At 43.3% G+C, this 17,111-nt stretch overlaps 1 protein-coding gene across 1 annotated transcript; it reads right to left on the reverse strand.

Annotated features, from left to right (window-relative positions):
- Positions 1-749: 749 nt before the first annotated feature.
- MARVELD2 (MARVEL domain containing 2) lies at positions 750-8,366 on the reverse strand. Its single transcript, XM_086629606.1, has 6 exons — positions 7,254-8,366; positions 5,658-5,690; positions 3,302-3,441; positions 2,284-2,455; positions 1,811-1,861; positions 750-866 (listed from the first exon to the last, which is right to left on the reverse strand). Exons 1-6 carry the CDS (start codon positions 8,364-8,366, stop codon positions 750-752), a joined length of 1,626 nt encoding a protein of 541 aa, XP_086485732.1.
- Positions 8,367-17,111: the final 8,745 nt, after the last annotated feature.

Raw genomic sequence — 17,111 nt, forward strand, 5'->3', positions numbered from 1 at the left:
GGTATGCGGAGCATACTGGCCTGTAGCAACACTACTGGAACATGAGTCTCATCCTGTGCCTCTGTTCCTTTAAGGTCATGTATAAATTTGTTGCATCACGTCTAATGAGAGGATTTAAAAAAAAATAAAACCAAACTACACCCCTTCCCCCCGTTGTTTAAAGAGGAAGTTATTTTGCATCTCTTGTTGAGTGCAATTCCATATATATAATTTCTGACATACAGCAGAGCATTTGGAAATACAATACAAAAATTGTTATTAAACTAATTTTGGACTTGCCAAAATTATTCAATATGATTAAGCACTCCACCAAACCCCAATCAAAAAGAACAGCTCAGTTCTTTGTGACATCATTAAGATGTCGCCTATAAATAAAATTTGAAATTGTTAATGGCATTTCTGCACAAACTTTTGACATGGTATTTAGAACTGCTTTCTCTGGTGAGCTTTGCAAGTTTGCAAATACGGTATTTTCAAATAAAGTATTCATATTTTAGAGGCCAGGCTGTGTTCTGCCTAGTAAAAGCAGAATGGTAGCACAGGTCTTCTAAACTTAACTGGTAACTTCATTACATTGATTTAAAATTGGATCTGCATACAAAACCTATCAGTAACATATGACATCTAAACAACCGACAAAGTGATTAAGCAATCCCCATAGGTGTACTGTTCTGAGAGTAAATAAATAGCTTAAAATATGCATATCGATTTAAAAAATTGAAGATAGCATCCACAAAGTGAAGGCATAGCTAAGTTTCTACATTCCAATTCATAACTTTGTCATAGTCCTGAATTCGTTGTTTTATGTGAGAAAGCTTATTCTTTAGGTAGTCACAACGCTCCTTTTTCTCCAGAAATGCAGGATCCTGCCGAAAATACAAAAACCTTTACATCAATATATTAATCAATATATTACACTTTCAGACTCTTCCAAGAATAGTCTATTATCAATTATGTTCTTGATTAAGGACAGCATATAAATCTTTTGCAAAATCACCCTCTTTTTCCCTGGCCACAGTTTCTTATTTTCTGCTTCCCTTTCCTTCATGAAAGGCTGGAAAAAGAGATTCTGCTTTTACATGCTCTAGTTACTTAGTAAACAGAGCAGTTTTTAAACAGAAATCTGCAAATATAAATGACATCCTGCTACATATTTTAGATTCTATAGGTGTGTTGTGGTATGTCTAAGAAATCCTGCCCCCCTCCAAAAGCAATGAAATTTAACTAACATGGGCACAAAATTCAAATTCCATGGGGAAAAAAAAAAAAAAGTACTTGTAATGTATTACGTTTTTAATGGAACACAGGTACACATTTACTGCCTGCATTTGAAAATGACGAAGTGAAACCTCTGATTACATTGAAAATGACTTTCTGAGAGTTTAAGTTCCATGCCACAAAGAAAATAGAAAACTTCTTTTCAAGGGTAAGACTATGTTTTCTGTTGTTAACTTATCTGTTGGCTGTGTCAGTGAGTGAATATAAATTAACTGAATCCCAGAAAAATAATCAGTCTTCTGAATGCAGAACGCTAAGAGATGAGACGTACTCCCAGAACATGAAAACGCTTAACTGTTGGGTTTTCTTTTCTGGCTAATAAAATCATTATTCTCAAAACAGGTTGTTGGCGTGAGTGGAGTGGGTTGTGTCCTAACTTTGCCAAAGTTTTAAAACAAAAAATACACAAAGTCCTGTAGTGCTATGGATACCTTGAGCTAGCGAATTGTATCTAGTGTCAGACATGTTTGCTACCCACACTCTCTTTGCTACTCATTAGATTCACTAGCAATGTAAAGCTGAAAACACTTACATTTTTCTTCTTCTTGTACTCTTGCAGAACTTTTGATATCCTTTCCTGTTCCTAATGAGAGAGACCACGCATTTTTAAACACTTTATCCTCCGTATCTTCATGTAAATTCTACAAAATACTTGTGAGAAGTAAAATTCTTACTTGAACAATCCATTCTAGTTGTAACATTTTAGTTGTAAATCTTGTACTTGACACATAGTGGAGGTACATAAACTGTAACTCACTCAAACTTGAAAGCTACTAGCGTGAAAAAAAAACACAAAACAAAAACAAACCAGGAAAATACGTATACAACTTAACTGCAACTTGGTATCCTTGACTGATGACCAAACAAGAAAGAACATATTTGGGGAAACTTTCTCTCCCACCAAGTCAATGCCAGCATGACAAGACATTGTGCCCTAGCTAAAGACAATCAGAAACTGCCTAATACCACGCCTGTCTTCCATAAGCCCATTTCACAGGTACTTACATATATGCTTTCTGGATGGTGAGGAAGCTGCCTCATCAATGCATCCAGCTCATCAAACTTTTTTAATACAGCATGAACTTCCACAGACAGTTCTTTATACTCAGCAAACTGGTCATTGAATACTGCTTTGTATCGGTCTCGCATTTCATTTGTTTGAATCGCTGGGTATTTCCTTAAAAAAAAATTTCAAAGGCTAATTTTAGAGATAGGATTTCAACAAACACATGGACCCTTCACCTTGATAGTATATATTTCTGTAGTGTTTGCTAATTTCATAACCTGCTGAATGTAAAGCATTGAAATCACAGAATGACAGAATGGTTGAGGTTGGAAAGGATCTCTGGAGGTTACCTGGTCTAATCCCCCTGCTCGAGCAGGGCCACCTAGACCAGGCTGCCCAGGACTGTGTCCAGATGGCTTCTGAATATCTCCAAGGATGGAAACTCCACCACCTCTCTGAACAACCTATGCTAGCCCCATGGTGAAAAAGATTTTCCTAATAATCAGGTGGAACCTCCTGTGTTTCAGTTTGTGCCCTAGTCTACAGCAAATAGCATAAAAATTAATTTATGATCTCATACTTCACCATGGAAAGGCCTACCCTTTCAAAGGGAGCATGTTACAGATTTAGCACTTAGAAAGTACAAGAGTAGTCAAATTTCAGGGGCTAAAAAGACAAGTATTTTCCTAAGATTTTTTTTTTTTCTAAGTTGTCTGTGTGGCGGACTTCTGTTCCTTTGGCAGTTATTGTACTTGCTAGATTATAAAATTCTGCTTTAACATTTGAGGTTTGGGTGTTTTTTTTAAACTTAAGATTCTTTATTTATATTACTGGTTCTATACTATTGATACCAGCCCCCATTCTCTCTATTTTTCACATGAACTTAATAAAAAATTATGAGTTCCCATAACAAATGCACAGCAGAGAAACCACGAGTATATATATGAGCAATGCTGAGTGAAAAACATCATCCAAGTATTCTCCATTAAGCTTGTTTATCAAAGTCAAGTCACTTACGCTAAGTAGTCTGGCATCACTATAGGTTTAGGAATGTGGCCTGCAGGTATATGACCATTAAGTAGTTCTGGTTTTCTTTCCACTGATTTAAGTTGCCTGTAAGTGACCTCTTCTTCTCTTGGTCTGTCATCACTTTCATACTGTTAAAAAAAAAAAAGTTCTTAATGAAGTCAGTTATACTTCAAATGCAATATATATAAACCACAAAACACTCAACTCATATATATATATATGAGTTGGGAAGCAAATCACAGAAGCATCAGAAGCAAATCACAGATATTCCCTACAACCCTTATTGTAATTAGAAAATTAGTAAAGCATTACAGTAATGTTTCTCACACAGTACCCATCTTCATTTTTTCCTAACACCAGTACCAGTGACAGACAAATGCTTCTTGGAGTTTGGAAAGATTTGTCTTGTATGTCTTAAAAAAATAATTCATGGAAGTTTCCTTGGATATCCATCTAATTTGTGAATGAACAGGAATCACTCAGTTCCCTGGAGTTCTCTTTTCCCCTTGTTTCCTATTGCATACCTTGCAATTTATCCCTTGATCCGGAAATAAAAGTGCACGGAGTCTTGTTGGAACATATTAAAAAAGGTGATCCAGTACTGAAGCGACAGAGAAAACTGTGGCAGGAGATTCACAGTATCTAACAGGAGGCATTTAAGACTGAAATAAAAGCACCATAAATCCTCTGGGAATCATCAGCCTCTGCTGTTAAGATCCTACACAATCTTTGTAGCGTATGCAACCGCACCTTTCTGCAGCACAAGCGTCAAAGTTGCTGATACTTCCAAACTGGCAGGGTGTGATAGTTTGATGTGTGTGGGGGGGTGTTCTGGTGGCAGGGGAAGGGATTTGCTCCCCGACCACCAGACCTGGGTCCCATCCCCCTCCGGGGGGTTGAGCCAAATCGGCGCCTCTGCGGATTGCCCTATTTAAGTTGAGACAAAGGGATGGGAGGGGCGGGCTTTTTGCGGTCTTTTGCCCAGGAACGACAAGAGGGGAGGAGGGCACTGCCCTCGCTCCCGGCCGGGCGGCTGCTCGGGCGACTCGGGAAGCACCCCGTTCCTGAGGTGCCCGCCGGGCCGAGCTCCCCCAGAGAGGATTAAGATCTAAGAGAAAACAACCACAACGACCAGGTCAGTCAAGATGGAGCAGGAGGAGGGGTACTGGAGCTGAGGTTTCCCTTGCAATCGGTGTGAAGAGGGCAGCCGGCCCCCTGCAGCCAGGGTGTACCCGGCGAAGCGGAGACCCACTCGTGGCCCGTGGAGAAACCCACGTCGGGGAAGAGATGCCTGAGCCCAGGAGAGGTCGTGGAGCAGGGGATGCACGACGAGGTACTGTTAATAATGGGCATGGAATGCACGACGAGGTCGTGGAGGCATTTGGAGTCCGTGGGACGACCCACGCCGACGCGAGTGGCAGCAGCTCCCTAAGAGGCCGAGACTGGTAAAGCCCGAAGTGGTGCAATCCATGGGGAAGGACTGCACTTACGCTGGAAAAGCTTGGGGATTTTTTCCTCGTGAGTAGGGGATCCACTGAATCAAGGGAAAAATGTTGTAAGGACTCCTCCTCCTTTAAGAAAGGAGCGGCAGTAACAACATGGATGAACTGACCTGCACTCCCCATTCCCTGTCCCCCTGTGCCGCTGGGGGGGAGGTAGAGCCAGGAACAAAAGGAAAGGGGGGTGGGGAGGTTGTTGTGTTTAAGATCTGGCCTTGTTTTCTCTTTCTCAAGTAACCCGTTTTGTTCCCTTGTGTCTCTTGTTAAGTAACTGTTAATAAATTGTTTTAAGAAGAAAGCCTGAGTCATGTTTTGCTTGGGACCATGGTTGGTGGGTGCTCCCTCTCGGTTCTCGTCTCGACCCTCAGTCCAAAACCACGACACAAGGAGGTCTTTGGAGCAGTCTCTGGGACACAGGAATAAGCTCAACTCACAGATCAGCACCTGCCACTGCGCTTCCACAGCTTCTCCTCCAAACTAAGCAGACAGCCGGGAGGAAAGATGACCTGCTGTTACAGCCATGTCTGCCAAACTCTGTGATGGACACTACAGAACTTGTCACTTCATGAAAGAATGTAAGAACGCGTACAGAGGCAGTCATCAGATTTGGTATTTACAGTAAATTTTATAACCCAGCCTAACTAGCAGTAACCTCTTTACAAGCTTCTTCCAAATCTTCTAGGTAGGAGAACGTTGTCCTGCATTAAAGAATTAAACCTAATCTCTTCCAAGCCAAATAAGTAAATAAATAGATAGGTCAATCAAAAAAGCCAAAAGGACAACCATTTCGAAATACCAGTAAACAGTATTTTCAGTAAACAGAAAAATAAATGCCTATTTCCTACCTTCTTTTCTAGAAACGAGGACTGTGTTTTCATCTGTCAAAAAATTGAAAGAACTGTAAGTTTTATTTTCAGAAAAAATAGTATGCAAAAGCATAGACTCTTATAAATCTGAACTTTTTCAAAATCATGCTGTACAGAGAATTACATTTACATTTATATTTAGGCATGAAGAAATTTAGCAAAAGGAAAATTTTCAGATCAATTAATCTAAAGACTGTTTAAGAACGGTGGGACGAAAACAATCCCCCAAAGCCCAGAACAACGACAGGATCTCCCAGAGCGCAGCTGCAAGGAACAGCTTGCAGGAAACACTCCATCCACTTCCCAGTCTCCTACATTATTTCACATGCAGCCTGACACTCTGCAGCCTAATTCATTGCCTAGAAAACACAACAGTGCACTAACAGGTAGCTCAACCAGCAGCCTCTTTGCACAGCACTCTCCAGAGCTTAACCTGTATTACAAGAGTACTCCCTTTAGAAATTACTAAGCTACTGGAATAAAAGAACATGGATAGTGACAGGGAAGGGTGACTGAACACCTTCCGTATAATTCCAGCAATCACCTCATCCTTGCAGGACGTACTAAAAGTTGGTTAAAAAACTTTTATCAAAGAGTTGCAATGTACTTTTCAAAAGGGGAGTCTCAGTTTTATGCAAGACGGTGGAATGGAAACCAGTGTTAAATGCAAATGGTGGAAATCAGTCTGCAGCCACAAAGCAGAGGAGATGAAACTTTTAAACTTGCTCTCTCCTTCTAAAATCACTTAAATGATTAACTCCTTAGGTTAAACTTATGTAGGCTTCGTATACCTTAATTTTTATGCTATATTAAGTTTGACTAACTTCTTTAAAGTTTTTTTTGGTGGTGTTTTCACGTGAAAGAGTTTTTACACAAATGACTTTGAATCCTCTAGTTGACAGTGGCAAGTCTTTACTATTATAGTTTAATCATTAACCAGGTGACTACTGAATGCTTCTAGTGAGGGCACGGTCAGCAGCAATGCAAAATACTTCACGTGAAAAGGATGAAGCTGATTAAAATCTCGCCAACTCTGTTGTTGTTATTATTATTATTATTATTTTCCAACACCTATTGTAAGGAAAACTGAAAACACATAAAGAAGTAACTTGGAGTTTTGCTTGTAAAATAAAAATAAATACTTCACGTTCTTATGGTCATTCACCCTAGCACTTAACGTGCTGAAAGCGGAGTCTCCAAATAAATGCTAGGTGGCTTTAAGCCTAACCCGCCGAACAGCTGAACAGGCACATTGTTGGATTCTTCCTTTGTTTGGAAAATACACACCAGGAAGTAGTTCATCAGCTGATGCAGGAAGAGGGCTGAGTGTTACGAAGAGAACACAGGCAGCTCCTTACCGAAGTGAATTAAAAAAAAAAGTCCAATTTGGATCACACATCTTAAAAAAGCCTTTCACTTGGCGATCTTAAGTATTGTTAAGACTGGTGAAAGTTCGTCCTCAAAGGCTGCGGACCTGCTGCTGAGGAGAGACCTGATGTGACTCCACCTACAGCATGGGAAGATCTTACAACTGCACCTCATCACACCGTACCCAGTAGATCTAAAACGTCTTACCTCCCGTTCCATTAACTCCCTGTGCCTCCTGGCGCCTTCATGCCGCCACAACTTTAGAGAAACCACCGCACTAATCAGATAGATGACCACTGTGACGAACAAGAAGATGATTGCTGCCGTCTGACCTCCCTCTACGCGGCAAAAAGATGCATTTATCGGCGTCTTAAACAGCTGGTAATAGCAGAGCCCACCTCGGTTGGTGTCGTTCACGTACACTACGGCAGCCGACATGTACAGAAAGAACAAGGCCACGTTAATCCCGAACTCGGTCAGAGGCCACCAGTTGGAATCGAGGAGGATAGTCCGGTAGTACATCGACATGCCCAGCACCAGCAGCACTATCGTGACTATCCACGCCATTCCCGCCACCACCAGGATGAAGGGCGTTTTGGGTCCGCTGTAGGAGTAGCCTCCGTAGGTGCTGCCGGCCCCGTAGCCGTAGGGCTGCGAGTACCCGAACATGTTGTACCACTCGTTATCCTTGTGCACGTAGGCCGTGACGCAGGCGAAGACGGCGGCGCCCAGCAGCAGCTCGGCCACGCCGAGGATCCGGAGCAGGCCAGCCCAGGACTTCATGTAGGCGTACCGCTGGTTGTAGGCTTCCACCCGCTCGCTGTACGTCTGGCCGCTGGCAGCGCGGTCCTCCAGCGAGCCCAAGGTGTCCCCGGGCAGCATGGCTTCCGTCTCCTTCCGCGAGTTGTAGCTCCCGCCCGATCCCCCGTAAGGATCCTTGTAGGAGCCGGGCACCGACTTGGGCTCCGGCTGCCGAGGGGCCGGGGAGGACGGCGGCGAGCACTCGACTCCATCCGAGACGTACCTGATGTCGGAGGCCGTGCTGTCCCAGCTGGAGCCGTTGTTGCGTCTCCCTTTGAAGAAGTTCTTCCACGAGTCCGGGATGAACCGCCGGACCGGCTTCAGCTCGGCCGGGCCGGGGCTGCCCGCCCCGGGGTAGGCGTCGGGGCCGAAGGGGGGCTGCAGGGGGAGCGGGGGCGGCGGCAAGGGCGCGGCGGCGGCCGGCTGCGCGTCCCGCGGCAGCGGGGTGCCCGGGCCGGCGCCGCGGGGCAGCAGGGACCTGCCGGGCCGCCCGCCCTCCGAGCTGGCGCTCCTCGACATGGCTGGCGCTCAGCCGGCGTCAGGCGCTCCCCGGCCCCGCTCGGCCGCCGCGCATTCACCCGACGGGAGGAGGCGGCCGCGGAGTCCAAAGGGCGGCCGGCGCCGGGCGGAGGAAAAGGAACGATCCCGCCGGAGAGCGCCTGGGGGACTCAGCCCGGGAGCACCCGGCGCTCCGCTCCGCGCCGCGCCCGGCCCCGCTCCCCGCCCGGCCGCCCGCGGCACCGGCACCTGCGCTGCGCCGCCCCGCCCAGGCGGCCTCACCTGCGGCGGCCGAGCGGCCCTGGCCCGCCCGGGGAAGAGGCAGCTTCCGGCCGGCGGAGCGCGGCGAGTCGGCGCGGGGGGAGCGGCCGCCTTCCCGCCCGCTGCACCGGGCGGCGGTGGGGCGGGGGCGCGGCAGTATCGGCCGGGATGGTGACTCACGGGTGGGACGGGCCTGGAGCCGCCCCGCTTACACCGAAACTCCGAGGAGCTGTGCACTCTGCTCGGACAAACGAAACCCCCTTTTCCCGTGTCGGTTACCAAACGCGGGGTCGTTCCTTCCCCCAGCACAGCTGCAGGTTACGGAGAAAACCGGCATGCCACGCCATTGACCAATGCGGAGTGCGCGAGGACCTCTGCTCGACTGCTAAATTTTCCCTCTGATTCCAGTTATGGAATTGTTTTCAAAAATGGAGTCCATAATAATCTGCCATATAACACGTATTCAATTTATATTTATGTTTTGTTTGGATTTTATTTATATTTTATATATGATTTATTTACGTTTTATTTGTATTTTATTTATATTTGATATTTGTATTTTATTTATATTTGATATATGTTTTATTTATGCTTTATTTGTATTTTATGTTCACATAGTCTATGGCAGAGTACAAAACGGCATTGGAACAGCAGGAGTTTTATCCACATAATCAGTATGAGATACCACACTTTTTACATATACACTACTGTTTCTTCTTTCAGAAGGTTCAAACTTCCAAACAGCAATTTTTTGAAGGTATAAAAAAAGCCTTCAAATGCTGACAACTTATCAAATGCAGACTCCAGAAACATGCTGTACAAATGCAAAGTAAAGAAAAATGTGTTAAATATAATGAGTGACAACACCTACCTACAGTCTCTTTCTATTCTGTGCGTAACTCTCATGGCTCAGAACAGGCAGGGAATGGCTTATGATTTGGTATTCAGCTTAGGTCTGATCCTGCAAACCTAAGGGGAAGCTGAGGAAGCTCATCTTGATGGTGACTTGGTGTTCTAGCCCACCTACATAGCTAAAGGAGTACTTTTGTGCAGACTATGCCATCTTTAGCAAAGGTCTTTGTAGCATGGTAATGTATTCTCACGAGTTAGTGGTTGATATTTTGTTATATTCAGTCACTATTCTATTCCTCTATTTTTAATTCGTCTTCCTCCATGATTGCTTGAGCTGCAGCAGGCAGAGCCTGACGTTTCCATTGCATTGTCTGCAAAGATGAAGGAATCCATCCCATTCATTCTCATTCGTTCTGCTTTTCTGCACCTGTACAGCCAACTCCATAGCATTCATATCAGGAGGGTCCCAATCATAACTAAGAAATAATTCTGGCATGCCACGATCTGTATTGGTAAGTGTTTCAAACTTTAACCTGTAAAATTATCATATCAGTGGTAAGTTACTGCGGGAAAAAATGTTTCCTGCTCTCTCAGCACAGAAACTGCAGTATAAATGGCTGCCCACACACTACTCAAGTCTCTGCTCTTCACTGATGCTCGACTTGTCCGGCAGTAATAACCTCTATTCACCACCACTAACTCAGGCCTTGTACATTCTCATCTTACGTCACTACTGTCAGTACTATGTTTTATGGCTCTGGGCACATCTTCCAATGTGATGGTTTGATGTAAAGGGGTTCCGGTGGCAGGAGAGGGGATTTGCTCCCTGTGAATTCCCTGGTTTTGGAACTGGGTCACACCCGGTTCTGCCCACCAGATTGGACTCCCATCCCCCTTGGGGTTGAGCCAATCGGCACCTCTGCGAATTGCCCGATTTAAGTCGGGACAAAGGAACTGGAAAAGGTGCACTTTGCCCAGGAGCAAGGAGGGAAGGGCGGAGGGCACTGTCCCTGCTCCCCGGCTCCCAGCCGGGTGGCTGCCCATGCCGGGCTGGCACCACCCGCTGAAGATGGCTATGGTGGAGCCGCCAGGGGAAATTGGGGGCGCCTGTTGGGCCGAGTTCACCCAGAGAGAACTGAGATCTGAGAGAAATGGCCACACCGACACCAGGTCAGTGCAGAGGGAACGGGACGAGGTGTGCTGGAGCTGAGTTTCCCCTGCAGCCGGTGGTGAGATGGCAGCCAGGTTGTCCCTGCAGCCGCGACAGACTCGGTGGAGCAGATACCCACTCAGAGCCCGTGGAGGAGTTCATGCTGGAGAAGAGATGCCTAAGCCTGAGGACGGTCATGGAGCATGGGACGCACGACAAGGTAGAGAGGCATCTAGAGTCCGTGGGATGACCCACGCCCGAGTGAGTGGCAACAGCTCCCTAAGAATTCGAGACTGTGGTAAAGCCTGCACTGGAGCAATCTGATTGGGAACGATTGCATCCTGCAGGTAGGACTAACTCTGGAGAAGTCTGTGGGTTTTTCCTTGTAAGTAGGGGATCCACTGGAGCAAGAGAAAAAGGGTATAAGGGCTCCTCCTCCTTTAAGAAAAGGAACGGCAGTAACAACATGGGATGAACTGACCTGCACTCTCCCATTCCCTGTCCCCGTGCACTGCTGGGGGAGAAGGTAGAGCCGGGAAGAAAAGGAAAGGGGGTGGAAGCGTTGTTTTTGAGATCTGGCTTTGTTTCTTTTTATCGCCTCAAGTAACTGGTTTTATTTGTCTTTATCCTTTCAAGTAACCGTTAATAAATTGTTTTGCTTTATTCCCAATCCAAGTCTTTTTTGCCCGGGACCATGGTTGGTGGGTGCTCCTTCTCTGTTCTTGTCTTGACCCTCAGCCCTTTTATTATATTTTTTCTCCTCTCCGCTTCACTGGGGAAGGAGTGAGAGAGTGGCTGTGAGGAGTTGAGTTACCAGATCGGCCTAAACCACGACATCCCATTATAGTATTTGTGCCCAGAACTCAACACTACATAACTTACATTGGAACCCACAGAACACACTGAAGTTCCTTTTGGATAAATCTTGAAATGGTACACACTCAAATTACTAATCCAGACACAAATATTTTACTAGTATTTAAATGTATGCTGCAGACAAAATTAATGGCATAAGAAAGCCTACAATTAATTTGCAAAGTTATAAACCTTTTGGCTTAGACTAGAGAGATCACAAAGAAACACACCTGTTTGCGATACCTTCCTTTCTTCCTGACTGACTAGCAACTAAGATGGCATTTAATACGTCTGTTAGGGAACAAGTTGGCTCTTGGGTAATATGGTGTTAATTTTACAGGCCAATATTTCATAATTAAACTCTGATGGCAATAGTACAGTGATAAACAAGGCATACTTCGTTAGATGCCCTGACAAACTCTGTCTCTTGGCTAAGAAAAAGAAAAGTTAGTCTCATTCCAGTTAATTGTGATCACAATCCTGTATTAGAAAAGACCATCACAATTAAGTATCTTTCTCATTTTTTGATGTCAGAGATATCAAGGTTATAGAAATGTAACTGAAGCTCTACAGGTACAAATGATCCTTATGGTTCAGAAGGGTCACTGCAGTCACAGTACAGCATGCCATGCTGTGTCACCTCCTCAGTGCTATACAGTCTGTAAGTAGAGCACTACGGTCTCGCAACTGAACAAAACTAGTAATTTTTCAGAGTTTTAACATGTAAGACAGAGGCACTTCTGTAGCTGCAGTTTTATAAAAAACTTCATTCTAAACAAAGCTGTACTCTAAGTAGTCTAACAGGCAAAAATTCCACAAAATTAAAAACAGTGCTGCTATCTAATTTCCAAAGAAGCGCTCATTAAAATATTTTTGTAGTTCCAAAGGAAAGAAGGATAATTTCCCACTATACCTTCTTTATTACACCTCTTACTAACACTCCATATAAAGAACATTCTATCACAGTTCCAAATTGTTTTGTGTCACAACAAACAGAGAAAGAGCATCACACCCTTTTATCAGTTCAATTTTATCCTCACTTAAATCTTTTTGTTTCCAAAACCAAAAATTTTATCCATCCAGGTCTTGCACTGAACAAACAGACCTATGTCTAGGTCAGAGAACTAATATTTGATACAATGGAACAGAAAGCTAAGTGAGGACTAAAAACAAGATTGTAGTTAAAATGTTGCTACGAACATTGTAATTCTTAAGGAGATTTGAACTGAAAAAAGAGCCAAAATATAAAATTTTAAGGCTGTGAGGGGAAATGTCAATTTACAGATGTAAACTAAAATTTTTTTTTGTATGAAAGGATTCTTTTCCTTAATTCACTAAGAAAGAAAGTGTTCTTAAAGAAAGTACATGTCAAGTTTACCTCCCAAAATGGCTTTTCAGTGGTAGCTTCCCGACATCTTGGATAAAAGCAATCTAAGCTGAGAAAAATAATCACCACCATCATATCGGGTAGATCACGATGCACATAGAATTAAAGACACTGGGGAATAAATAATTCATGTGTTTAGTTAAGTGGTCCTGTACATATTTGCATTATTTTGAATACCAAAACTGTTTACATGTATTTGAAGTGTTTGTCAAATTACCATAACATATTTACAGATTGCTTCCACAAAATAATAAACCCCCCACTGTCCGTGTATTTATTGTGTAGAATTATTATTACATAGCCTGCAAAATTAATTAATGGTAAAGCCTTAGTTAAGACATAAAGCCTTTAATTAGAAATAATTAACATAGCACAGGTGACCCAACTGTCTGAACAGTTATTTTTGTATTACATACCATACACACAGCAACCACCTGCTACTGGATCGCCTAATATTACACAAATTTTTTAAAATACACTACAGACTTTGGTTTTGTTTACTTTATCTGGGAAAGGCTTTTTAAAGCCTTTCAAGTCTGTTGGTGTAACTTTAAAGGGATCAGTAAGCAATGAAGATCTAGTTAATATAGTCTACAGGATTTCCTAAAGGCTTCTCACAGAGTTCCCTAAAGGCTTTAGAAAGAAACCTTAAACCTTAAAAGAAGCGTTAAGCCTAAAAGAAAAACTTAATAGTAAAGTCTGATAAACAACTAACAGCTAGGAAATGGGAGCGGGGAGTATGAGTTAATAGTTAACTCCTGCAAGGGAGGAAAGTTGCCAATACCGAGATCAGTGCTAGGACCTGGGATATTCAGTACATTCCTACATGTAACCTTGTGAAAAAGGGGGTGAAGGGTGATACTAGAGACTTTGCTGATGATGCTGTTAGACGGATGTTAGTAACGACGTGGGCTGTCAGAAGAACAATGCCAAGACTGTATTACGACTAAACGGCAGGGCAATGACATGATGAAATTCAACACACACATATACCTGAAATCCATGCAGTAAAAAAAGGGAAGAAGGATTTTAAATGCTGAAACACGAGGACCCTGACTTACATATTTATGAAGCATGACATATGCCTCACTTCTGGCAAGACAGATACTTGTTTAATTATTTCAGTTTTAAAGATGTTCTCGACGGTGTTTCAAACCTATGGGAGATCTTGAATCTTGGCTATGTGACTAGAAGCGTATTTATGTACCAGCTATATATATATGCATATACCATATGTGGTTTTTTTTTTAGTTAGGCAAAAGAATAGATAGTATTGACATTTTGGGTCACAGAAGTGTATCACTATGCTTACTGATATAAAGAGTAAGTCTAAGTGGAATAGTTACGCGGATCTTACCTTGGTTTCTCATTGGGTTTGCTAACATAGCAAGATAAGGCAACAGCTCCATCTGAAGACACTGGTGGTAAACAGGCTTGAAAAGAGACTTTGCAGCAAGTTCTTTTTCTTGATACTGTAAGAGTTGGGGACACACACATCAAAACACAAGTAAAAAACCTGCTAAACCATAATTAATGTATACTCTCCGTACCATAAAAGGTAGCATGATGACTTTAATGACAACTGCACGCAAGCTTCTGAAGAATGAGTCCAGAAAAGAGATAAGCAGTTGGAGTTAACATATACAGTTCACAGAAATGGTTAATTCCTTAATTTTTGCCTTCACTAGATATTAAAGTTTCCCAATAATTTTTATCTTTTGATTATAGATTTCACCAGCAATGCAGGCCAACATGGTTTTTTTGCTAGACTCTGGTAGAGTATTGATTCACATGTAAAACTTTGCCAAGAGCTTTGGAATCTCATGAACGAGCTGTTTCTGATAAACACATAAAACACAACAGTAGTAATTTGTTGAAGTTACACTGCAATTTAAAGTGGATTATTGCCGTGGTTTGGTCCAGCCGGTGGCTAAGCTACCACGCTTGCTCACTCCTCCCCTCGGTGGGATGAGAGGAGAAAATCGGGACACAAGGGCTGAAACCAGTGAGTTGAGATAAGGGCAGTTTAATAGAACAATACCAGGAAAAAGGAAAGAAAAGGGTAATTGTGCATATATGTACAACCGCGAGAACAACACGAACCAACCATACAATCTCTCACCACGCGGAATGCAGAGCTCAGCCTGTTCCTGACCCGCCCCTCCCCTGGCTGCTCCCCCAATATATACTCTGAGCATGACTGTCAAATGGTATGGAATAGCCACTGGCCATGCTGGGTTAGCTGCCTGTGGGTGTTCCTCTCAGCTTCCTGTGAAAAACTTAAGTCTTTCTCAGCCAAACTCAGGACACTGGCTTTGAAAACCTCTCTCCACATCATTTACCATCTTTCACTAAGATCCAGCAGCAGTTGTCTCCTGTGCCTCAAGCCTTTTTTGAGTCACCTAAAGCCCACAGAACTGCATCGCGAGCTTGAAGAGCAGTATGCCAGCCCCATGTCCTGTTTCTGCCACCTAGCTATCACGTACCGTTTATCACTATTTAAAAGGCCCAGTGATTCCCTGTCACACATTACACCTGAGTTAGTGCGTCCAGAGATTATTTTTACAGCGTTATATTTGCGCAGAGTAGCTGTTGAAGCCTCCAGATGATGTACTGCATTTCAAGAAGGGTGTAATATAACTGAGGTGAGTCTACAGGAAGTCCAAGAGGGTGCTCAATGATCTACAAAAGTCTGACCTCAAAGTATAAATTGAAAACCAGCTGTTTAACCTGGAAAGAGAAACACTGAATAGAAATAACAATGTTGAAACATCTAAAAAGTGCCTATAAAGGAAAAGGTTTGTGTACATCCAGTGCACATAGGACACGGAATAATGGGGCTTAAATTACAACCTGAAAAACTTAGGGTACGTAGTATTCTTTACAACAGCAATAGTAATTCCAGGAAAATTTGAAGAATAAATTAGACAAGCGTTTGTCGACAACAATACAGAAAGCTGATGATTCACCTTTAGGACAAGAGAAACACCAGATTATCTTTAAAGGTTCTTCTTTCCCCATTGCTGCCCCTCTGTGTATTTCTACGGTCATCAAACACAAGCATCATCCCCAGCTGTGCCCCTACAATTATGCACGCATATGCACATGTCTTCAAATAAAAATTTCTTTGTTAGACACAGCTGAAGGAAACTGCTCATAGGTAAGCCAACTTACATAAACAGCATTTGAAAGTTAAACACCTCAGTTTCTTGCAAAACGTTAGCCCAATAGATCACTGTAAGCAGTCTGTAAATCCTTATTCCAAAATCATTTCATCTTAAATCTTACAGAAACTGTTTCTAATATAAAGCCTAACTCACCTATTTTCTGACATTCCCCTTCTCTGTCATCAAGTACTTATTAGACAGTAAAATAACTGACTGGGGGAAACACCCTAACTAGTGATATAGCTGACTTCTGTAGCAGTTGCCTAATAGTCTGAATAAATGTTACGGTTTAGAATTATAGAATCATAAAATCATATAATGGTTTGGTTTGGAAGGGAGCTCAAAGATCACCTAGCTCCAATCCCACTGCCATGGGCAGGGACACCTTCCACTAGATCACATTGCTCAAAGCCTCATCCAACCTGGCACTGAACACTTCTAGAAATGGGGCATCCACAACTTCTCTGGGAAACCTGTTCCAGTGTTTCACCACTCTCATTGTAAAAAATTTCTTCCTTAAATCTAATTAAAATCTGCCCTCTTTCAGTTTAAATCCATTGCCCCTTGTCCTGTCACTACACGCCCTTGTAAAAAGTCCCTCTCCAGCTTTCTTGTAGGCCCACTTTAGGTACTGGAAGACTTGTATTCCAGTTCCCCTGAGGAACACCACTCGTCACTGGTCTCCACTTGGACATCAAGCCATTGACTGCAACTCTTTGAGTGCAACCATCCAGCCAATTCCTTATACACTGAGTGGTCCATCTGTCAAATCCATGTCTCTCCAATTTAGAGACAAGGATGTCATGCAAGACAGTGTTAAATGCTTTGGACAAGTCCAGGTAGATGATGTCAGCTGCTCTTCCTTTATCCACCAACACTGTAATTCCATCATAGGTGCCCACCAAATTACTCAGGCAGGATTTGCCCTTAGTGAAGCCATGTTGGCTGTCACCAATCACCTCCTTATTTTCCATGTGCCTTAGTACAGTTGCCAGAAGGATCTGCTCCATGATCTTGCCGGGCACAGGGGTGAGACTGACTAGCTTGTAGTTCCCCAGGTCTTGCTTTTTTCTCTTTTTGAAAATGGAGGCTAT

The sequence above is a fragment of the Tauraco erythrolophus genome, chromosome Z, assembly GCF_009769465.1.
Source record: "Tauraco erythrolophus isolate bTauEry1 chromosome Z, bTauEry1.pri, whole genome shotgun sequence".
NCBI lineage: Eukaryota > Metazoa > Chordata > Aves > Musophagiformes > Musophagidae > Tauraco > Tauraco erythrolophus.